Source organism: Dasypus novemcinctus, chromosome 19 (assembly GCF_030445035.2).
Source record: "Dasypus novemcinctus isolate mDasNov1 chromosome 19, mDasNov1.1.hap2, whole genome shotgun sequence".
Classification (NCBI taxonomy): Eukaryota; Metazoa; Chordata; class Mammalia; order Cingulata; family Dasypodidae; genus Dasypus; species Dasypus novemcinctus.
The window spans coordinates 19,685,260-19,708,299 of NC_080691.1; the positions used below are offsets into that span (position 1 = coordinate 19,685,260).

Sequence of the window (23,040 nt, forward strand, 5' to 3'; positions counted from 1 at the left end):
AAGGCCGAGGGGCGTTTCCCTGTCCACAGCCAGATCCTCCGAGGGGCACCAGCGTTCTCCTGCCATCCGTTTTTCCCTTCCCTTCCATTCTTCCACTGCTCTTTATTGAGCACCCACCATTTTCCTGGCAGCCAGAGCCCTTCCTTCCCCCCACCCCCATCTTTGAGAAGTGCTGATCTGTCGTCATTCTTCTATCCAAAACCTTTCAGCGCCTTCCAAGCCTCGTAAGATGAAGGCCCAAATCCTCGGCCGTGGGCCTCATCCCACGCCACACGGGCCCTTTTCAAGTTCCTGGAAAGCAGAGCGCGCGCTCCCTTCTGCACAGGGCTTTCGCACGTGCTCTTTCTTCTCTGCTTTCTCCCTTCCCCAATGAACTCGTCTAATCTTAAGTTTTTTGTTTTTGTTTCTGTTGAGGTGAAATTCAACTACTCTAAAATCAACCATGTTAAAGTGAATGAGTCAGTGGCATTTAATACATTCCTGATGTTGCGCGGCCACCATGAGAGCCTTTCTCCTTATGCGTGGTCAGCGTGGAGCTGCCACCTTCCGTGTCCACCGATGTTCTCATCGAATTCCAGTGGCACTTGTGACATTTGTTCAGAAAAAAGTCGTTAAACACATGAGTGGAAGGTTACTATTCTGTCTCCGAGATGGAGGGAATATACCATCTAAGGCAGTGAAGTCAGGCTTTTTGAACCCGCGGCTTCATATTATGTCGGGTGGGGACGAGCCAGGAAGCTGTCGCTGTGGCTAAATTAGGGAAACCTTAGATCCTAGCCGGATCGGCCTTGTCATTCCAACAACTCCCGGGACCCATCTACCCGCTGGGCGGCTCCTTCCCTGCTGTGACCTTGACCCCTGACCTGGCTCTGTGCAGATGGCCTTTGCACACACCCCCTCCCCTCCCTTGAGCCTCCGTTTATAAAGCCAACGGTCTAGGTATTTGGGAGGTTGTGTTGGTGGGTGGGAGATGTTTCATAAACTATAAAGTGCTGCCTGAATCGTTGCCATTGTGAGGAGATGCAGCCCAGGGCTGGCCATGTGGAAATGTTTTATTTGGCCTGACCAGCGTTTGAAAATACTTGAAATAATTGCTAATTAAAAACATAAGGAAATCTCACATAAACATGCTAGATTTAGGGCGTCTCTTAAAAAAAAAAAGGGACACCTGACAATCCTAGGCCCCAGTCCCTGCTTAACAGCAATGGGCTGGCGCTGGACGGGGCTGTCTCCTTAGAGGGGGCACGTGCGCTCTATTTTGGGGTTTTCTTACACTTGGTTCCTGTAGGAGGAACTTGAGTTTGGAATTCTCGTGCCAATGTGTGGGAAGGGGCTTTTAAAATAAGGAAGCAGAGAATATGATTTTCTGTAGCGACTCAGAGATCAAATTGCATCATGTTCTTTGCAAGATTAAATAATTTTTAACCGCTTTATTGAGAGATAATTCACAGACCATACATCTCACCTGTTTAGTGTACGATTCTTTGGTTTTTAGTATAGTCCCAGATATGTGCAACCATCACCACTGTCAGTTTTAGGATATTTTCATCAGCTCAGAAAGAAATCCATTCTCCAGCCGTGGTGACCCTACCCAGCAGCTCCCAGTCTAAGCAGCTCCTACTCTGCTTTCTGTCTTTATAAATTTCCTTGTCGGTTCATTTTTAAAAATTGTGGTGGCATATGTATATATTTGTGCCATTTTGAAGTGGAAGGTTCGGTGGATTAACTATCTTTGTTTTGCAAGATTCCTTTCAGGACGCGAGCCGGGCGCGGGGTGTAGGCTGGGGCCCGGCCAGCAGAGGGCGCCCGTGCCCCGCGCCGGGCGCTGACGCTTCCCCTCCTGCAGGCAGCCGGGAGGCTGGATGGGCACGGCGCCGCGCGCTGGAGGAGGCCGCCGCGCGCACCATGTCATCATGCGTCTCTAGCCAGCCCCGCAGCGCGCCGGCCGCCCCCCAGGATGAGCTGGGGGGCGGGGGAGGCAGCAGCAGCAGCAGCCGCAGCAGCAGCAGCAGCAGCAGCGAAGGCCCGAGGCCGTGCGAGGCCCTGCGCGGCCTGTCCTCCCTGAGCCTCCGCCTGGGCATGGAGGCCTTCCTCGCCGCCGACCAAGGACCCGCCGCCGACCGGCCGCCGGACACCCCGGGCCGAGGGGCCCTCCTGGACGCGCCCGCGCCCCAGGCCCGGCCCCTGCCGTGCAGTCGCCAGCTGTCCCTGCAGGAGCGGCCGCCGGGCCCCGCGGACATGAACGGCCGCTGCTGCGTCCACTCGCCCGTCGCCTCCCCGCAGTCCTCGCCCCGGCTGCCGCGGCGGCCCACGGTCGAGTCTCACCACGTCTCCATCACGGGCCTGCAGGTGTGCGGGGTGCTGCCCCCTGGGTCCCCAGGGCCCTCTTGTCCCCGAGGGGCTCGCCTTTAGGTCGGGGCCCCCTGGAAGGGTTCGGGTGCAGCCCGCGGGTTCAGGAGGTGGCCCCGGGAAACAACGGCAGTGGGGAGGGGCCGGCGGCCAGCGGGTCTCCCACCTGAGGGGCGAGGGGGACGGAGCTGGGTGTGCAGCTGGGGACAGCTGGGCTCTGCCCTGCCCAGGCGGTGAGCTCAGCGCTTTACCAGCCTTCTCTGTCTTGCCCTAACTCACGGAGGTAGGTCTGAACTCAGATCATCCTCCCTGGTTTCCCAGCCCTGGCCCTCTCCCAGCTCACCACCTGCCCCTCTCCTGCTGTCACCGCGCTCCAGCCAATCGGCCTTTCCTTTGTTCCCCAGAGACCCAAGCCCATACCCACCGCAGGGCCTCTACCCTGGCGTGGAGCCCCCCTCTCCCCGCCAACCCACAGTCTTTGCAAGGCTGTGTCCATGTGCTGCCCAAGTCTCGACTCAAAAGTCACCTCTTCAGAAAGGGCTCTTGGAACACCATCGCTAAAGCAGCTCGCGGGCCCTCGCTATCCTCTGTCGTGGCCCTCAGCACTGTCTGGTTACCTCGCGTGTTTGTTCACTTCCTTATTTCCTCTCGCCTCCTTCTACACTGTAAGCTCCAGTAGAACATTCTTCTTCACTGCGTGTCCCTGGCACCTGGTGCCTGGAGCAAAATAGGAGCCTAAAAACATATGTTGAAGGAATTAGGTAAATTGGGGGGAGACTGGAGATCATGAATAGCTTTCTAAAGCGGCTGCTATTTAACTACGGTTTGGAGACTTGGCAGAACTTTAATACTTGGAGATGAGTGTGCAGAGTTCACTCCAGGTAGGGTGCACAGCACGTGCAAAGGCCCAGAGCGATGAGTGGTTCATTTGGCTGGACTGTGGGGTCCATAATGGGGGGCAGCATGGAGATGAGGCTGGAGGGATAGTTTGGGTTTATATTAGTGAGAATTGAGTCAACTGAGAGAAAAAGAGACCCCCGACAACCATGGCTTTACCACGGTGGGGCCTCCTTATCATGTAAAGTAAGACTGGAGCTGGATCTTCTGGGTTTGGTGGTTCATGATGTTACATTTGTCCTAAAAGCCTCATGGTCTCAAGGTAGCTGCAGTATCTCTCACCTTCACGTCAGCATTTCCAGGCAGGAAGAATGAGTAACAGAGAAGGGCAAAAGCACCTGCCTCCTGAGTCAGTTCTTTTTCCTGGAAGCTGTCCCCAGGAACTTCTGCCTACCTCCCACTGGCCAGAACATAGTCATGTGGCCACCCTTAGCTGCAGGGAACGATGGGAAATGTTGTTCTCCAGCCTGAGACATTGGCACCCACAAAATCCAAGTTCTGTTTATAAGGAGGAGGGAGGGGACTGATACTGGGTGGGTGAGTAGGTGACTCTGCCAAGGACAGAGCTCTGGCGGGCCTTGAAGGTCAGGCGGCGGAGTCAGAACTGGATCCTGGGAGCAGTGAGAAGCTCAGGAATGACGGGTCCAAGCGGGCTCTAAGACGAGAGGGCCAGCGGCGCGCGGCGGCTGGATTAGGAGGCAGCAAGCCCCCTTAGGCAGCTCGCCCAGCCCGGCCTCTACCTGCCCCATCCCTCAGGCCTGGGGAGTGAAAGCCACACTTGAGAGAAACCCTGGAAACAGCCAGCAGGGGGCGCGCTCCGTCAGCTGGGGAGCGCCACGCAGCCACTCTAAGGGCTCCCGGATCTGTGCGTTGGGACAAGGAGCTGTCCACCAGTGACAGAGAACAGCAAGTTGAGAAGTGATATAGTGTGACACCACTTAAGCCTCCCAAACCCCATCACAAAACGCTGTCTTTTCGGCAGGTGCATGTATGTGTGCATTTACATAGAGAAGGTTCTACTGGCTTGCTTTCTATCATAGATTAGTTTGTGAGTTCTAGAATTTTGCAGAAAAAGAATCCTTTAGTGTGTACGGTTTCTTAGCTTAGCTCTCTTTCGTGATTTCTTAACGATTTTGAGATGTTCCTGTGTTGTTGCAGGTATTAATAGTTTGTTCCTTTTTGTGGCTGGAAAGTATCTCGTTATATGGCTATGCCACATTTTGTTTATCCATTCACCCTTTGATGGACATTTGAGTTGTTTCCAGTTTTTTTTACTATTATAGATAAAGCTGTTAGGAACATTTGTATACAATTCTTTACGTGGACATAATTTTCATTTTTCTTGGGTAAGTACCTGTGAGTGGAAAGGCTGCATCATATGGTACATGTATGTTCAACATTTTAAAAAACTGCCAAACTTTTCCAAAGCCTGCACCATTTTAGTTCTCAGCCGCAATGTATGAGAGTTCCATTTGCTCTGTGTTCTTGCTAACACTTGGTATGGTCAGCCTTTTTGATTTTAGGCAGTCTAATGGCTATGATTTTTAATTTGCATTTTCCAGATGACTAACAAGGGGTTAGGCATTTTTTTTCATGTGCTTATTGGTTATTTGTGTATCTTCTTTTGTGAGGCAGATGTCAGTTTAGGTTTTTTGTCCATTTTTCAATTGGGTTGTTTGTCTTTCCTATTATTGAGTGTAAGATTTCTTTGTGCATTATGGGTACCAGTCCTTTGTCTGATAAATGTGCTGCACATAGTTTCTCCTAGTCTGTGGCTTGCCTTTTGTTTTCTTAATGGTAACTAGAAGGGCAAAAGTTTTAAGTTTTTATTTCATCCAATTAAGGAAAAAAAAATTTGTATCATTTGTATATTATCTAAGAAATCTTTGCCTACCCCAAGATTCTCCTCGTGAAACACTTGAAATTTTTAACAGGGGAGTGTAGTTATGGTTTACTTGTTTAATTTAAAATTAACTTTTTAAAAGTGGGAGCAACCTTTAAAAATCCGTGCTAGAAGATACATGCTTTATGATTGTGTTCTTATAAAGTACAAAAACAAGCAAATTCCAGGGTACCGGTTGCCCTGGGAGGGGCGGTGACTGGGAGTTGCCTCGATGGGGCTTTTGGGGGCTGGGAATGATCTGGTTCTTGATTTGGTTACATGGGTGTGTGTAGTTTGTGAAGAATTTATCTAGACGCAAACCTACAGCTCACTTTCCTTGTGTCTCTCCCTCCTCTCCAGGACTGTGTGCAGTTGAATCAGTACACGCTCAAGGATGAAATTGGGAAGGTAAATATCCCAGGAGCCAGACTGGTTTTCTGCATCCACTGGGGACATCTCAGATAAACACTGTCGCGGGAACCTGGCAGAGGCAGGGGAGGAGTCCTTGGGGGCCAGCCAAGTTGGGGGGAGAGGGCTTTGTCATTAATGGTCCAGAGTTTTGTTTTCATCTTAAATGAGTTTTTGCAGAAGCTGAAAGCTTCTAGGGAAATCCCATGTTGCCATGGTGACATTGCATTCTACCACATCAGTATTGTTTTTTTTTTTCCCTAAGGTATTCTCGTGTCTATTTTGCTTTGGTTTCAGCCAGTGGTCTTTATCAGTGCATGGGTCACAAACTCACATGCCAATAGAAACCAAGCGAGTAATATAAATGGGCAAAGCAGGCTAGGGGTAAGACAGTAGGGAGTTGTGAGGTCTGTGGCAAATTTTTAACATATGCAAACGAGGGCTTCCTTCTGGTTTTTAAAAAGAAGCTGAGACCCTGGATTTTTATATGAAATCTTTCTACTTTTAAATGTTGGTGATGAATTGAAGCTTGGTAAAAACTCTGTGAGTGCAACAAAACACAGTTGCTGGGCAGATTTGGCTAATGGGCTGCCAGTGTGCAACTTCGGTATTAGGGTCCTCATTTTGCAGATCCTAACTTCTGAATAGTATGTCACGAGCATCTCCCTTTATCCAGGGCTCCTATGGCGTGGTCAAGTTGGCCTACAATGAGAATGACAATACGTATTATGTGAGTATCCACTCCCCAACTCCCTATCCTTCTCCAGAGAAAATGTCTCCTTTCTAGCCTTTGGCTTGTGATAGTCTACATAGCTGTCTCATTTCATTCTTAGGTCATTTTATGCATTAGAAAGGGTTGAGTGCCTGTTTCACATGTTCGAGGTCCTGGTTCAATCCCTGGTACCTGCTTAAAAAAAAAAGGAAGCAATGTTCCCATTTTACAGATGGGGAAACAGGGAGGTGAAGAGGTGAAGTTGTTGGCCTAGGAAGAGTTACACATTCTGCAAGCATCTCTTAGTCGCTTACTCTGGGCTCCCATTTCTATGTGCATTTCATAGCACTGAGCACCATGAGGTAGGTACAACAAATTGCCCCCTTGTAGCTAAGGCTTTAGAGTCAGTCTCCTGTGAGTTCAAATCTTGGCTCTCCCACGTGCCAAATATGCACAAGTGATGTGACCTTGGAACCTCAGTTTCCCCACTTGTAGAAGAGTTATCCCCCTCACTCCAGCTCACGCGTGTCTTGAGTCGGTGGCTGGCAGTGGGTCCCAAGTCCCCGGGAGTCCAGCCTCCACGCAACTCAGTGGCAGGTTGATCATTACACTGATCCAAGGTTGCCAAAGTAGGGAGAATGTGGCCAGGCCCCAGAGTGGTGGGAAAACCACCCGCCGCCTTCCTCACTGCCTGACCTGGGTGCCGGGTCTTCTCTCCCACAGGCGATGAAGGTGCTGTCCAAAAAGAAGCTCATCCGGCAGGCGGGCTTTCCACGTGAGTCTGGTGGGCAAGGCTGGTGGGCAAGGACCTTGGTTTCTGGGTGCAGGGGCCCGGGGAAGGCAGGGCCGAGCCCGACAAATGGTGCCGCCTGTGGGCCCTGCCTCCGGGTGGCTGAGAGGAGAGAGGTCTGGGTGGACACCCAGGGCTTCCCCTGAACGCTGGGCCTCACGTGAGGTTCTTAGTTCATTTTTATTTTAAAATATTTACTTAAGTCATACACGTATCAAGGTTAAAACCCAAAGAGAGGAGAACAGTTTGGCAGTTCTTCAAAAAAGTTAACCAGTTACCACGATTCCCGGCAATTTTTCTCCTAAATATCCACCTGAGAGAACTGAACACCTGTGTCCATGGCAAAACCCGTGCCCGTCGTTCACAGCAGCAGAAGTGGACACAAACGTGTCCCTCGGCTGGCGCGGGGACAAACCAAATGTGGCCTAGCCAGTCTGTGGACTATTACTTAGCTGTAAAAAGGAATGAAGTTCCCCTCCACGTGAGGTCATGGATGAACCTTGAAGACAAAAGGTCACCTGTTATATGACCCCATTACATGAAGTGTCCAGAAGAGGCACATCCGTGGAGATGGAAAGTAGATGTGGTTGCCCCAGCCAGGGGGAGGATGGGGAGGAATGAAGAGTGATGCTGATGGGCAAGGAAGACGCAAGGAAGGCGTTCTGGGGTTAGATAGTGGTGATGGTCCCACGAATTTGTGAATGAACTAAACACCATTAAATTATACATTGTAAAATGGTGAATTTTATGGTATTTGAGTTACATCTCAAAAAAAAACAAAAGGAAATCCCATGGAACAGGAGGGCTTTTCACAGAGAGCCAGGGTTCCTCGGTGCCCCCCCCTCCCCCCAGGCAGCCCTCACCCGAGCTCTTTTGAGGAATTGGTCTTCGCTGTCTTGCCTGGCTGACCTTCTTGAGGCAGCGCAGGAGAGGCTGCTGGAACGCGAGCTGCCGCCAGCAGTGCCGGGCCATGAGCACTTGGGTTGAAAAAGGAAAGGAGACAGGGAGAAAGCAGACCGCGTCCTCATGCCAGGCCCCCCACTTCCTCTTGCTGATCAGAACCCTGAGCCAAACAAGAACCTTGTGTCACTATTTCTTGAATTGGCCATTTTTGACATCTGCTTCTGACTTCCAGTGAGAGATGAGGCTCTCACTTGCTTAGACCTCTCTACCTCCCTTTCCCACCAACCTGGTCAAACATTGTGTTTAGTTTTTTTTTTTTTTTTTTTTAAAGCATGTTCTCCTCCCCCCTCTTCCCGTCCTCCCACTCTGCTGTTTTTGCTGTCTGTTTTGTCTTCTCTTCCCCTTTTCTCTCCTCTAGGATTACCTGGGATTCGATCCTGGAGACCTCTGATGGAGAGAGAGGTTCCCTGTCAGCTGCGCTACTGCAGTTCCTGGTTTCTGCTGTGCTTCACCTTGACTCTTCTCTTGTCTCTCTTTTGATGTGTCATCATCTTGCTGCATGACTTCACTTGTGCACTGGCTTAACACATGGATACTCGCACCGACACTCGCGCGGGCACTGGCTCACCACACAGGCACTTGCTTGCCATGCGGTCATGCTTTCTCTTCTTCTTTTTCACCAGGAGGCCCCAGGGATCGAACCCAGATCCTCCCATATGGTGGGCAGAAACTCTTATCAGTTGAGCTGCATCCGCTTCCTGTGTTTAGCTTCTTTACTGCTGCTATTGGAATGTTAGGAGCCACTCTTGTCACTTTCCTCCTCGTTCCAGCAGGTGCGGCCTGCGTCTCCAACCCTAACTCAGGACGAGGCTGTGCCTCCCTCTCCTTAACCTTGGATGCTTCCTCTCTCCGGCTGTGTGCTGCTTCTGACACTGCACTCTTGCCTTTACTTTTCAAAAGCCGATGATGTGGGCTCTCGGTTCTGTTTGTGAAGCCAGGATACCTAGCGTTTGACCTTGGCCTTGAATCGTTACAAGGACGTCGTGCTGGGTGTAGTCTGCTCTCCTCTCCTTGACTCCAGCTTCCTTTCCTGTCCCTGACTTCCTTTTACTTCTCTGCTAGTCCCGTGTGCTGAGGAGATGAGGGCTCATGTCCTTGTCCATTTTTTGGAGTGAGAAACTGAGCCCCAGGGAGAAGTGACTGCCTCACCTGGGACGTTGAGGTTGCCGAGCTCCCCCACCCCGGATGAACTCCTGACCCCCGGACGGGGGGCTGGTGGTGGAAGGAGGGACTGACAGGAAGGCCGGGCAGCTGGTGGGAGCCCTGGGAGCCTCAGCTCCTCCAGCCCGACGCCCTCACCCTCGGCTGTCCCACCACAGCCACCCTCGGCTGGCACAGCTCTTGGTCCCTGACTCTGGGGCCATTGGTGTCTCCTCCAGGTCGCCCCCCGCCCCGAGGCGCCCGGCCGGCCCAGGGGGGCTGCGTCCAGCCCAGGGGCCCCATCGAGCAGGTGTACCAGGAAATCGCCATCCTCAAGAAGCTGGACCACCCCAACGTGGTGAAGCTGGTGGAGGTGAGGGGGCCCGGGGGAGGGGGCAGAGAGGGAGGGGCTGCCGATGCTCCAGTCCCTCTTCTCACCTATATGTCACACCCCTGGTTTCCCGGGACAGCCAAGGCGTGCCTGCCCGTGTACTCCTCACCCTCTCCCCAAGACTGTTCATCCCCCCATTTTACAGTTGGAGAAATTGGGGCTCAGGGGCGCTGTGGCTTGACCCTCACCCATTTCTATCTCTGGAGCCAGTTCTCTTTCCACTGCACGTATGTGCGTCTGTTAAACAGAGAGAGGAACCCCAGGAGAAGGCTCATTCAGACCTGCGATAGCGCTGACATGTGGCACAGGCGGAGAAGCGCTCGGCTGCAGCGGGTTTCCCTGCTGAATCCAAATGCTGCGCCACGGTGGGCTGGAAGGGCTGCTATTTTTTTCATTCATTCAAGTGATATTTACCAGGTCCTATCATGTGTGACGCGTAACTCTAGGGGCTGGGAATATTCCAGCGCACTGAACAGATAAAGGCTGACCTGTAGGGAGAGAAGCAGTGGACAGTAATTGGAACTGAACCGAGCGCCTGATGCCAGTTGCGCCTCTCAACAGGATGTTCCCACCAAACTCGGCCACGTGTGTGGTGCGCTGGTTCAGGGCCAGCTACCGGAGTGGCCCTGGGATGGACGGCTGGCCTCTCCCATGTGTGGGACCTTCGCCCAAGCATGTGACCAAGCTGCCATTTGCCTCTTGGACTCTGTCTCCTCTGTAAAATGGTGTAATGGCCCTGACCTGGCGGGGCTAGGAGGGTGGACGGGCTGACACATGGTCCTTGCGTCTGCTGAGCCTCACAGAGGGCGGTCCCGGGCGTTGAAGGCCAGATGCTTTGCAGTGCCTGGGCTGAACCCAGACTTGTTTCCAAACCTCAGCCCCAGAGCTGGGGTTTCCCTACCCTGTCCCCTGAGATCTGCAAATAAAGGGTGGACCAGGCTGGGCTGGTGTGGCACCATCACCTTGGGTTCGCCAAACACCAGCACGGGCCAGGTGCTCTCCTGAGACTGTACTCTATTTCATTGAACCCTCCCAACACGCTTATGATAGAGGGACTTTTAATTGTCCCCCTTTTACAGATAAAAGAGGACGGAGCACCGAGGCCTTGCAGTTAATAGGAGGGGGAGCCGGGACTTGCTCCCAGGGGCTCCCCTAAGAAGTGGGGCCTGTGGTCAGCCCTTCCGGAGCGGGGCTTCTGCCGTGCGCAGCACCACCCAGGGGTGCGCCGGGCAGGGCAGTGCTCCACAGGCACCCCAGGACCGCGTCAGTATCGCCTGGGAATCTGTCACAAATGCAGCTTCTGGGGCTCCAGTGGAGGCCTGTGGCACCCCCGGTGATGCCCGCTCAGGCTGGAGTTTGAGACCCTTTGCTCTAGACCAGGGGTTGCTGCCCGCAGCCACTCAGCTCTGCCATTGTAGCAGCCAGAGAGGTCTACAGATGCCTTCCAGAGATGCTTTTCCATGAGAACTAGGGGCAGATTCGGCTGGAGGCCCCTGCTCTAGATCAGCAGTCAAGACCCCTTTACACTCTTAAAAATTTCATAGACCCCAAAGTGCTTTTGTTTATGTGGGTTATATTTATTAATATCTTGTCCACTCACTATTGAGATTTACCATATTAAAAATTTCAAATATACTTAGTTCATTTAAAAACAACAAGCCTATTAAACATTAACACAAGTCACATGTTTTCATGAAAAAATATATTTTCCAAAACAAAAAATTGAGGGGGAAGAGTACTGTAGTTTTCCATTTTTGTAATTTAAAAATATTTGGCTTGATAGAAGATAACTGGATTCTCCTAACAGCTTCTGCATTTAACTTACGATCTCATCGTGTAGTGTCTGAAAAACCACCGGGAGAGAGTGAGAGTGACAGCAGCAGATACTTGACTTAGCGTGAGAGTGGAAATAGGTTTGACCTTGTGACTTCCTGGAGGGGTCTCGCGGCCCTCAGGGTCCCCTGACCAGGCTTGGGGAACCTTTGGCAGGGGGCAGGGACTTGTGGGCAGCGAGGGGGCAGTGCTTCCCAGGAGGTCAGCACTGCAGGGCAGCAGCCCACCCAGCCGGGGGTTGGGGGGCGTCTCACAAAGTCGCCTTTGAGGTGGGCCTGGAAGTTCCCTGGATGGGGAGAAGGGGAAGGACATTCCGGGGAAAGGAACAGCATGTGCAGAGGGCTGGAGGCCTCTGGTGGGGAGTGACACCTGCCGTGGGTAGGTTAGGGCTGCCGGGGACCCACCAGGTACAGAGCTCTGCCGGGACAACCCCTGGCTCTGACACCCCTGGTGGGCAGGGCTCAGGGCTCCAGCCTGGCTGTCCTTGGCCTCCTGGGGCCTGCTGTCCGGCTGGATCTTGGGGGTGGAAGGCGCGAGCTCTGCGGGGAGCGGTGGGAAGCACCACTAGCCAAGGCACCTGTGTTGGCCTCTTTCCAGAGGAGAGCGAGGATGCCTGCGGGCTGTCCCCACACACTAATGGAGGCGCCGGCTGAGAGCAAGCTCAAGGTCACTTGCTTAGCGAGCGGCTCCTGAGCGTCGGGGTCCCAGCAGGCCCCCTCCCCTGCCTCGCTGCACCTGGCCACCCCATTTGACAAAACTGGGGTGTTCCTTCAGCAGACCCTTTCTGAGCCCGTATTGTGGACGTGACCTGGTCCTGTCCTTTGGAGAGAAGGAGAAAGGTGGAAATAATAACGAAGCAGGAAGGCAGGAGAGACAGGGAGCTCCGTGAGGGAGCCGCAGAGGAGACTCTTGCTGCTCACCAGGAGCTGGAGAGGGCACCCCAGGGAGGATCTGAGTTTTCTCCCTAAGGACCAGGCTGGGAAACAGGGTTCTCACTCAAGCTGACATCTCCCTGCGAGGAACATGTGCCCTCCCACTTGTCACCTTTCTGGGGGTTTTGGATCCTTGAGGGTCGGGGCCAGGAGGGGTGTCTTTGGCCGATGGCCTTAGGGATCGTAAACTACAGGTATTTTCCTCTAGCCCCTCCTAACTTGGAAGGGCAGAGTGGGAAGTGCACGCGCGTGCGCGGACGCAGGCGTGGAGGCTGCCGCCCGCGCTCACACCTTCTCTCTCCTCCTCGCTCCTGCTGTGTCCGGCCGCTCGACGCGTCTGCGCAAGCAGGTCCTAGACGACCCCAACGAGGACCATCTGTACATGGGTAAGCGCGCCCCTTCTTGCTGCCCCCTTGCCCAGCTGCGCCTGCCAAAGCCCTGGGGTCCCCCCCCCCCCCGCCTGGTCCCGCCGGGCTCCCCCGCAAGCCCCACGGAAGCCCACGGCCCCTGGTGGGAAGCAGGACGCAGAGGGCAGTTCTTGCTGGAACTTCCTTTGCCTCGACCGCTTATTCATTCTTTTGCAAATATTGAGTGAGCCCCTGCTACTTGCCGGGCACCATTCTGGGCCTGGAGGATGCCGTGGGGAGCCAGGGAGCCCGCGCTCTGCGCCTAGGAAGCTGAGCTGGTGGGGACAGTCCGTGCCTTCGTGTGTGTCCTGGGGCTGCCCTGGCCGAGTGCCACCGCGGGGGGCTTACCGCCGCAGGGGTGGGTTCTCACAGCTCCGAGGCCGGAAGTCCAGGATGGAGGGCTGCGCGGCCGCGCTCCCGCCGGAGGCCCTAGCCGCGGGGTCCTGCCTGGCCTTCTCCAGCTTCACCCTGGGCTTGAGGATGGAAGTCCCACTGAGCAGCGCGTGGAGGGCGCGGGGGGTTGGGCCATCATGGGGGCACCGCCTATGGGAAGGACAGGACTCCGGCAGTCTCCTCGTTCACGAGCAGAGCGGAGGGCGTCAGCCCTCAGGCAGCCCCGGGCGCGGGGGGCAGGGCAGGGCCTCTGCGGGACCCACGGGACCTGGCCCACGGGACGCACGTCCTGATGATGTTTGATGTGGGTGGACGATGAGATGAGCCTGCACGGCCCCAGCGGGCACAGGGGACAGCAGGGAGGAGAGCCAGGGGGCGAGGGGTGGGCACTGGCATCCGGAAGCATGTCCCTTTCAACGTTTTAAAAACGAGTCGATTTAAACTTCATATAAACAATAGTTTAAGTGGTGTATAGATACACCAGGTGATCAACGTGGTAGGCACGCGAGGGGAGTTTGGAGGGACACAGCAGAAATCACAAAACGTCAGAGATTGTTTTTGACCCAGAACGGCATCCGTAGGGGAGCTCACTCGCTGGGGCCTGTGGCTTGACCCGGAAGGCTTTGGGCTGTTGTTTCCTTCTTTTCTTTATTAGAGAAGTTGTGGGTTTGGGGCTGTTTCTGAGGAGGTTCTGTTCATCCTGTAGTTTTACAGTCTTGTCAGGGCAACTCCTAGGCTTATGGTGGACAATGCTCAGGACTCCTGCCCCCAGGCACTTGGACACTAGGAGGACAGGCAGACAAAGCCTGGGCCCAAGGAAACTGTGGAGATGGGAGCCAGGGATGGCGTGGGAAAGGGGTGCATGGCTCAGGAAGTGCCACTTGTGATGACGTTGCCAAGACAGAGGCCCATTGGCCAAGGGCTTTTTTTTTTTTTTTAAAGTTACCAGGGCTGGGTGTTAAACTCGGGACCTCATATGTGGGAAGCTGGCACTCAACCACTGAGCCGCATTGGCTCCCCTGAGTTGGTTTTTTTGTTTTTTGTTTTTAGGAGGTACTGGGGATCGAACCTGGGACCTCCTGTGTGGGAAGCAGGCACTCAACCGCTTGAGCCACATTGGCCTCCCCGAGTTGGTTTTTCGTTTGTTTTTCGGAGGTACTGGAGATCAAACTGGGACCTCATGTATTGGAAGCCGGCATTCAACCACTGAGCCACATTGGCTCCCCTGAGTTGGTGTTTTCATGTGTTTGTTGTTTGTTTTGTTTTTGTTTTTAGGAGGTACCGGGGATTCAACCCGGAAGCTCGCATGTGGGGAGCAGAAGCTCAACCGCTTGAGCCACATCTGCTCCCAGCCAAGGGCATTTTACAGCCCTGTGAAGAACTGCTTTTTACAGCTCTGCCTGAGGAAGGACATGCTTATAAAAAGAATATGGTTCAAGCCAAACCCAAAGAGCAGTTTCCCAAACTGTTTTGAAGCCAGGCAACTTCACAGACAGACATTTTTAACTCCTTGAAGCAATAGCGTTGAAAAGAGCCATGCTAATTTTTGGTATGTGACTCTGGTAGTTTTGGAAATCCAGACATGGCTATATTTTCCGCTCCAGCCACAGCTCAGGTGTGAGGAGGACAAGTGGGAACCAGGGAACTAGGTGTCAGGAGGGGCCCTGCAACAGCAAGCCTGACTCTAAAAAGGTAGAAGGTGAAAAAAATTTCCTCCCAGCCTTTAGACTGGTTGAACTGTTCTTGACTGAAAATAGACAGGCCAGCTTCCCTCATGGGGACTAATTTATGGTGCTTGGGTGGGTGGTAGGAAAGAGCACAAATCTGTAACCGGATTTTGTCTAGGTTCTTGACTGTGCTACAGAAATAATTTCAGTGGGAAACGGACTTGGCCCAGTGGTTAGGGCGTCCGTCTACCACATGGGAGGTCGGCGGTTCAAACCCCGGGCCTCCTTGACCTGTGTGGAGCTGGCCCATGCGCAGTGCTGATGCGCGCAAGGAGTGCCATGCCATGCAGGGGTGTCCCCCGCGTAAGGGAGCCCCACGCGCAAGGAGTGCACCCTGTAAGGAGAGCCGCCCAGCCTGAAAGAAAGTGCAGCCTGCCCAGGAATGGTGCCGCACACACTTCCCGTGGCACTGACGACAGCAGAAGCGGACAAAGAGACAACAGAAGCGGACAAAGAAACAAGACGTAGCAAACAGACACAGAGAACAGATAACTGGGGGAGGGGGGGAATTAAATAAATAAATCTTTAAAAAAAAAAAAAAGAAAGAAATGAATTTCAAGAGCGTGTTGGGTTAGTTAGGCCAGTAATTTATCAAGGTAGGGAGGGAAGAGATATGGGAGAAAATAACAGAGCAGGGGTCCCAGGTAGAGAGGAAGGGGCTGAAGAGTGATAGAGTGGGCCAATTTGCAGAACTACAAATCCCGTCATAGATGATAAACGCCCAGGCTCTACTTGCATGCCCATCATAGTGGGGAAAACGGCGAGAGCAGGACACAGAGGGCAGGAACAGGCACCTGGACAGGGCCAAGGCAAGAGAGCAAAAAGAGAGCAAGAGGCCTTTGCGCTTGCTTTTTAGGCCGTTATTTATTCAGCCCCTTTGCTCAGGGCACAGGAAGAGTCCCAGCTGTTTGCTGTTTTGATTACCCCACCCATCAGTCCCCCAGGAGGGCTCAATAGTAAGGCCCCTGGAGAATACTGGGGGCTTCTCCTGCTTCCAGAGGAAATCTCATTTTGAATGGCAGAATCTCATGGGGGTCTTCTAGCAGTCATCTTGGGGGACCAAATGACATGGGGACTTCTTGCCGGGGTCCAGATCTGTCTGTCGATCCCCTATCTTTCTAGCCTGCTTCAAATCCACGAAGCAGCTCTCAGAAATTAAGGCTTAAGGAATCTAGGCGGGCGGTGCCAGGGCTGAGGGGCCAGCACTCGGGTGTTTGTGGCAGCCTCGGTTGTCTATCGCGGCCTTACCTTCAGTACCTCAGAGCCTGAAGCAATGACCAGTCTGCCTCTTTGCTCAACTGATGGGTGAATTTTTTGGTCAGAACCCTTAAAACCCTTCTTTCTGCCCAAGGGGCCACATCAGCCTTCAGAGAACTTTGTTTTTATTTTTTTTAAAAATGTTTTTAGGAGGTACCGGGGATTGAACCTGGGACCTCATACATGGGAAGCAGGCACTCAACCACTGAGCTTTACTTACTCCCCATCAGAAAACTTATTTATTTATTTTCCATCAGAGAACTTTGAAACAACCCTGTGGTTTCTACCACACACTCACTTCAGTGAGGGTAGATGATTACCAAACAACAGACAACTCTAAAGTCATTCTCTGATGGAGTTTGAAATCCGATGTGCTAATTTTTTCACTTTCCAAAGTACAGCTTTATATTCCAGTTAGGTTTGTCTCAGCAGAACAAAATTAAAATAATCACATCTTCTAAGACTTGGTGGCAGCGGAGGTGGTGGTGGTAGGGGTTTCCCGTAAACGTGTGGCTGAGAAGAAGCTGGTGTGGTGATAGGCGTTGGCGTGAGTCAGAGAGTGTCTGGTTAAGGGGACTGGGATGGGTTGACCTTTGAAGTAGTGAGGAAATCCTCTAGCTCCCAGTCTTGGTTTTGGTTTGAGAGTCACGGGGAAAGGTCAGAGGGCAGCTGAGCACAGAGAGTCAAGGAGGAACCCTGCTATCCACCGGTGCTTGGTTCACGGTCTAGCACGGCCTCGTGGTTTGGAGACTACGGAAGAGGTGGTGGAAACCTGTTCTTTCCGTTTCTTGGATGGAGACTTTCCTAGGGTCAGAATCCGTCACTGTTTCTTTGGGCCTAAGTAAATAAATATCGTAGTCACCTTTGGCATAAGGTGACTCAGGATCTGGGGAGGATCGGAGGACACTATTTAGCATCAGACGCAGAGTCTGGCACCCCCAAGGTCTGAGTGGAAGGAGAAGGCGTCCCCAGCTGTTCCCACCCATTCTACCAAAGGGCCCTTGGCCATTTCAAGGACTGGACGGAAAGTCAGGCTGGGAACTCAGCCAGGCAAGACCTGTGGGCAGCTTTGGCTCCATGGACTTTTTCTCTCCCAAGCCCCAAATATTAGTTCCTGTGCTTCCGGGTGTTTCTGGAGGCAGGTGGGCAGTGGGGAGGATGGGGAGAAGGAGAGATCTCGAGTTTCCCCCTGTAACAGTTTCCCCCTCTCTTCCCTTGCAGTGTTCGAGCTGGTCAACCAAGGGTGAGTGTCCCACTTCTGGCGGCGTGAGGCCCGGCACCTGTTGGGCCTCAGAGCCAAGCGGGGCATCCCTGGGCTTGCTGGGGAGGGGACCAGGGCTGGGGGTCTCTGATTTTCACGTGCATGTCCACCTCAGGCCTGTGATGGAAGTGCCCACCCTCAAACCGCTCTCTGAAGACCAGGCCCGATTCTACTTCCAGGACCTGATCAAGGGCATCGAGTACTGTAAGCAGACCCTGCGGGAGGATGCTCGCCTGCCGTGGCTGGCATTCCCAGGTGGTGGGTGGGCAGGAACAGAATTGTCTGAGAGGCAGAGTGACAGGCAGCTGCAGGCACCATCTAGGGTCATGCCCCTGGCGAGCAGAAACCCTTCTTCCTGCCATACACAATCCATGGTAGCCATAGCAACAGTGACCGTTTATCCAGCACTTTCTACAGGCACGAGGGGCTTTACCTACATCATCTCTTACTCCCCCCAACAATCCCGTGTTGGGGTCCAGTGAACCTCCTTGAACTTCAGTTTCCTCATCTGTTAAGTGGAGGTAAAGAATTTCCTGCAGAACTAAAATTGGCCAGTCCACCTCAGTAGTTCTGATTGGCAGGTGCCCTCCCTATTTTGGGTCATTAAACATTTTGACCCTTTCCCCTGCCTATCCCGTGGAATTGCTGTGAGGTCTAAATGGGTTAAATGTGATGCACAAGGTGGGGCCCTGGACTGGCACTCAGTAAAGGGAGCCGCTGCTGCTGTTGTCACTGTGTCATTGTCATCATCAGCAGCAGAGAAAGGGTGGCTGGGCCTTGCAGACCACAGGACTGTCCTCTGCCGTTGGCTCACACCAGGCAGGAACAGCTACGCAGCCCCCAGTTCTGCTCTGCATTGACATTTCAGGTCAGCCTGCTGTGGTTTGGTGAGCAGGTTACCTGTTGGCCATTGGTAAATGGAGGTATATTTGCCAGTCATAAGTCTTGAGGTGCCTAGCTGGGTGCCAGGCTCTTGTGACTTGGATGACAGCAGACTAATTAGCAGACTAATTGCTGTTTGCAGTCTATCTCCTCTTTTGGAGGACAGGCAAGAAACTTCCTTGAAGTCACCCTTTTTCCCATTTCTGTTAGAGGAGGTGGGTGCCCAGCTGGCTGGGGGAGGGGAAGGCTGGGAAGGGCCTGAGGCTGCCGGTGACACAGCCCCAGAGGTGCTCCAGGCTTGTGTGTCTGTGTGGGCCACGGGGAGACCCTGACGTGGGTGTCCTGCCTTTTCTCTCCCCCACGCCCAGTACACTACCAGAAGATCATCCACCGGGACATCAAGCCTTCCAACCTCCTTGTGGGAGAAGACGGGCACATCAAGATCGCCGACTTCGGCGTGAGCAACGAGTTCAAGGGCAGTGACGCCCTCCTCTCCAACACTGTGGGCACGCCCGCCTTCATGGCGCCTGAGTCACTCTCAGAGACCCGGAAGATCTTCTCTGGGAAGGTATCCAGGCAGGTGGGGCGGGAGTGGGGCTTGGGCCCTCCTAAGATGCCAGGTTTGGCCTGGGTGAGAGTCTTCCCAATTGAAAGTGGCAGAACTCCAACTCAGATGGCTTAAGTGGTGGCTCCATCGGCTCACTTAACTGAGAAGTGGGATGTGGCAGGCTTCAGGCTTGGCTGGATACAGGGACTCAGACAGGAATCAGCCTCTCTCCCTCTCGTAGCCCTGGGTTCCTGTTGATTTCCCCAGCAGGTAGGTCAGCCACCAGCAGCCGAAGGCTACTTTCTTTCAGGTTACCAGCCTCAGTAGAAAGAGCATTCTTCTTTCAGAATCATTGCCACCAAAATCCCAGGATCGGCTCTGACTGGCCAGGCCTGGGTCATGTGCCCACTCCAGAAGTCAGGATCAGGTCAGGTCAGCTGCACCCTAACTCTTGGACTGAGAGTCAAGAAGAAAAATCCTGGAGGATTGGATGTTACACGGGCAGAGCAGTAGAGGCCGTTCACTGTCTTCTTTCCTCTCTCACATTAAGCTCTTTTTTTTCTTACAGGCTTTGGATGTGTGGGCCATGGGTGTGACGCTGTATTGCTTTGTCTTTGGCCAGGTAACAGGGCAGGGTGTTCTGTCTTCTGGGTGCTGGCGGGTGGACCCCTGAATTAGAGCTGGCTGCCAATAGCCACCTTTGTGGGGAGACAGTACTTATTCAAGTTACATCATCATTTCTGCAGCTAGATCAGAATATGGAAAAGGATGCCTTACCAAATGTGTAGAACTGTAGGAAAAAAAATGGCCTAAACAGAAGGATTGACAGAAGCTTTGGAGTTTGTAAATAGTTGATGAATTTAGTAACAGTGGCACTTCTTCCCACTGCTGAGCCCAAGACAGACATCACTAATCAAGAGCTGCATTCTTTCCTTCCGAGCCTGATATTGTGTCTTTGTTCTTCTTGAGAGAGCATTCCTGGAAGCTGTTGTCAGGGGGATAGAATTGGAACGGCAGTCACAGTCATTCTGGCTTTTTACTGATTTAGGGAGTGCTGCTTTGCTTTTCTTGTTGTTTCGTTGTTGTTGTTTTGATATCATTGATATTTAGGGGCTTTCATGTTTGACTTTAAAATTCAGTTCGTTGCACGAGCAGTAAAATGTAAAAGGTTTTCCCTTTTACATTGAAGAAAGCTTAGGAAACGGGTCCCAGGCAGAAGGAAAGGAGTGATAAAAGCACTTTGCTTCCCCCTCCCCCAAGATTTGATTAGACACTTCAGTCAAACAGCAAAATTGAAAGATTGTAAACACCCATGTTTCCACCTAAATTCTCCCACTAACGTTTTCCTATACTTGCTTCATCACATCTGTCCATTTATCCATTCTTCTCTCCATCAGTCCAGCTTATTTTTACGCATTTCAGAGTAAGTTTCCGACATCCCTGCCCTTCCTTCCAGATGCTTCAGAGTGCATATCATTCCCTGGAGTTCAACATTTGTTTGTAGTTCTTTGTTTTTTGTTTCTACTTTTTTTTTTTTTTTTTTAAACCAATTTTTTTTTTTTTAAAGATTTATTTATTTATTTAATTCCCCCCCCTCCCCTGGTTGTCTGTTCTTGGTGTCTATTTGCTGCGTCTTGTTTCTTTGTCCACTTCTGTTGTCGTCAGCGGCACGGGAAGTGTGGGCGGCGCCATTCCTGGGCAGGCTGCTCTTTCTTTTCACGCTGGGTGGCTCTCCTCACGGGCGCACTCCTTGCGCGTGGGGCTCCCCCACGCGGGGGACACCCTTGCGTGGCACGGCACTCCTTGCGCGCATCAGCACTGCGCATGGCCAGCTCCACACGGGTCAAGGAGGCCGGGGTTTGAACCGCGGACCTCCCATATGGTAGACGGACGCCCTAACCACTGGGCCAAAGTCCGTTTCCCATTTCTACTTTTGATTTAAAATTTATATAATGGAATACACAAATAATTGTACAAGTCAATGAATTCTCTCAAATGGTTACAGCTGTGCAACCCAAACCCCCTTATCAATTCACTGTGCTTTTTTTCTTTAGCAGTTTTATTGAGATATATTCACATACCATATAGTCCTTCCACAGTGTAATGTGGCTGTTAGTATAATCACAGAATTGTGTATTTATCACCACAGGCAATATTAGAACATTTTCATTACTCCAAAAAGAAAAGCCCCATATCTCTTGAGTCTCCAGCCCAGCCCTACATTATAACCACTAATCTCTTTCTGTTGCCATAGATATTTTTATATTTAGGAATCACACAATATGTAGTACTTTGTCTCTAGTGTCTATCACTTAGCATAATGTTTTTAAAATTATTGTATTTTTTTAATTAGAAAAGTTGTGAGCTTACAACTCAATCAGGCATAACATACAGGACTCCATACATCACCCCACTACCAGCTCCTTGTATGGTTGTGGAACTTTTGTGACAAATGATGAAAACACCATCAAAATATTACTGCCTGTAGTCTAGCTTCAGTGTAGTGTATTTTTTCCATAAGCCACCCTATTATTATTTCTAAAAGATTTACTTAATTTATTGACATCCCCCCTCTGCTTCTCCTGCCCTGCTGTTGTTTTTGCTTTGTTTTGTTTTTGTTCTTTGTTTTTGTTTTCTTCTTTATTTTCTTTTAAATGTTACATTAAAAAAATATGAGGTCCCCATATACCCCCTACCCCATCCCTCCCACATTGCATCAACGACTTCTTCCATCATCACAGCACATCCACTGCTCCTAATGAATACGTTCTGGAGCACTGCTGCAGCACATGGACAGCGGTCCACACTGTAGTCCACACTCTCCCCCAGTCCGCCCGCTGGGCCACGACAGGACACACAACGTCCAGCATCCATCCCTGCAGCACCGCCTAGGCAACTCCAAGTCCTGAAAATGCCCCCACACCATATCTCTTTTTCCATCTCCCCACCATCAGCAGCCACTGTGGCCACCCTCTCCACATCACTACTACAATTTCTTCCCTTATTAATCACAGTAGTTCCCCGGCAGAATACCAGTAAGTCCACTCTAATCCATACTCTATTCCTCCATCCTGTGGACCCTGGGATGGTTATGTTCCCATGCTGTTTTTGCTGTCTGTGTTGTCTTCTCTTCTCATTTTTCTCCTCTAGGATTCACCAGGATTCAATCCTGGAGACCTCTGATGTGGAGAGAGGTTCCCTTTCAATTGCACCACCTCAGTTCCTGGTTTCTGTTGGTGCTTCACCTTGACTCTCCCCTTGTCTCTCTTTTGTTGCCTCATCATCTTGCTGCATAACTCACTTGCGTGGGGCACTGGCTTACTGTTTGGACACTCGTGTGGGCACTTGGCTCACCACGCGGGCGTGCTTTCTCTTCTTTTTCACCAGGAGGCCCCAGGGATCAAACTCAGGTCCTCCCATATGGTAGGTGGAAGCTCTATCACTTGAGCCACATCTGCTTCCCATAAACCAGCCTATTATTAACACTATGTATTAGTATTGTACATTTGTTTTAGTTCATGAGAGAACATTCTCATATTTGTACTGTTAACCGGTCCATCATTCACCATGGGTTTCACTGGGTTATACAGTCCCCTGCCTTGTTCATTCCATCCAAAGTGTACCCTCAGTGGCTCTCAGTTTCATCACAGAGTTGTGCTGTCATTTCTAAAACACTTTCATCACTCCAAAAGGAAAAATCATCTCCCTGCAGCCCCCTATTGACCCTTAGCATTGATAGAGTACTTTCTTTGTCATCGATGTGAGAATATTAAAGTACTACCAGTAACTATAGTCCATAATTTACATACAGTTGTATTTTCCTATGTAGCACCATATTCTTTTTTTAAAAGATTTATTTATTTATTTATTTTCCCCCCTTTCCCCTCCTCCTGCCCTGCTGTTTTTGCTGTCTGTGCTGTCTTCTCATTTTTTCTCCTCTAGGTTTCACCGGGATTCAGTCCTGGAGAGCTCTGATGGGAAGAGAGGTTCCCTGTCAATGGCACCACCTCAATTCCTGGTTTCAGTTCTGCTTTGCCTTGACTCTCCCCTTGTCTCTCTTTTGATGTGTCATCATCTTGCTGCGTGACTCACTTGTGCAGGGCACTGGCTCACCACACGGGCACTCATGTGAGCACGCTTTCTCTTCTTCTTTTTCATCAGGAGGCTCCAGGGATCGAACCCAGGTCCTCTATCAGTTGAGCCACATCTGCTTCCCTACCATATTCTTAATCTTATAATAGTGACATACATTTGTTTCAGTTCATAGAA

The 23,040-nt window shown here is 51.7% G+C and overlaps 1 protein-coding gene across 12 annotated transcripts in view; it reads left to right on the forward strand.

The window, feature by feature from the left end:
* Positions 1-23,040, forward strand: part of CAMKK2 (calcium/calmodulin dependent protein kinase kinase 2) — a 54,380-nt gene that overhangs the window by 14,810 nt on the left and 16,530 nt on the right. For 9 of the 12 annotated variants that reach the window (XM_058281350.2, XM_071209786.1, XM_058281354.2 and 6 more), the window contains 10 exons: positions 1,847-2,349; positions 5,489-5,536; positions 6,213-6,266; positions 6,972-7,023; positions 9,381-9,514; positions 12,647-12,683; positions 17,303-17,324; positions 17,458-17,546; positions 18,593-18,792; positions 19,340-19,393. In XM_058281350.2, coding sequence (XP_058137333.1) covers positions 1,906-2,349; positions 5,489-5,536; positions 6,213-6,266; positions 6,972-7,023; positions 9,381-9,514; positions 12,647-12,683; positions 17,303-17,324; positions 17,458-17,546; positions 18,593-18,792; positions 19,340-19,393 — 1,134 coding nt within the window. In that variant the 5' untranslated portion in view covers positions 1,847-1,905. The remainder of the gene's footprint in view (positions 1-1,846; positions 2,350-5,488; positions 5,537-6,212; positions 6,267-6,971; positions 7,024-9,380; positions 9,515-12,646; positions 12,684-17,302; positions 17,325-17,457; positions 17,547-18,592; positions 18,793-19,339; positions 19,394-23,040) is intronic. The other 3 variants (XM_058281355.2, XM_023583791.3, XM_071209787.1) reach the window with 1 other exon arrangement.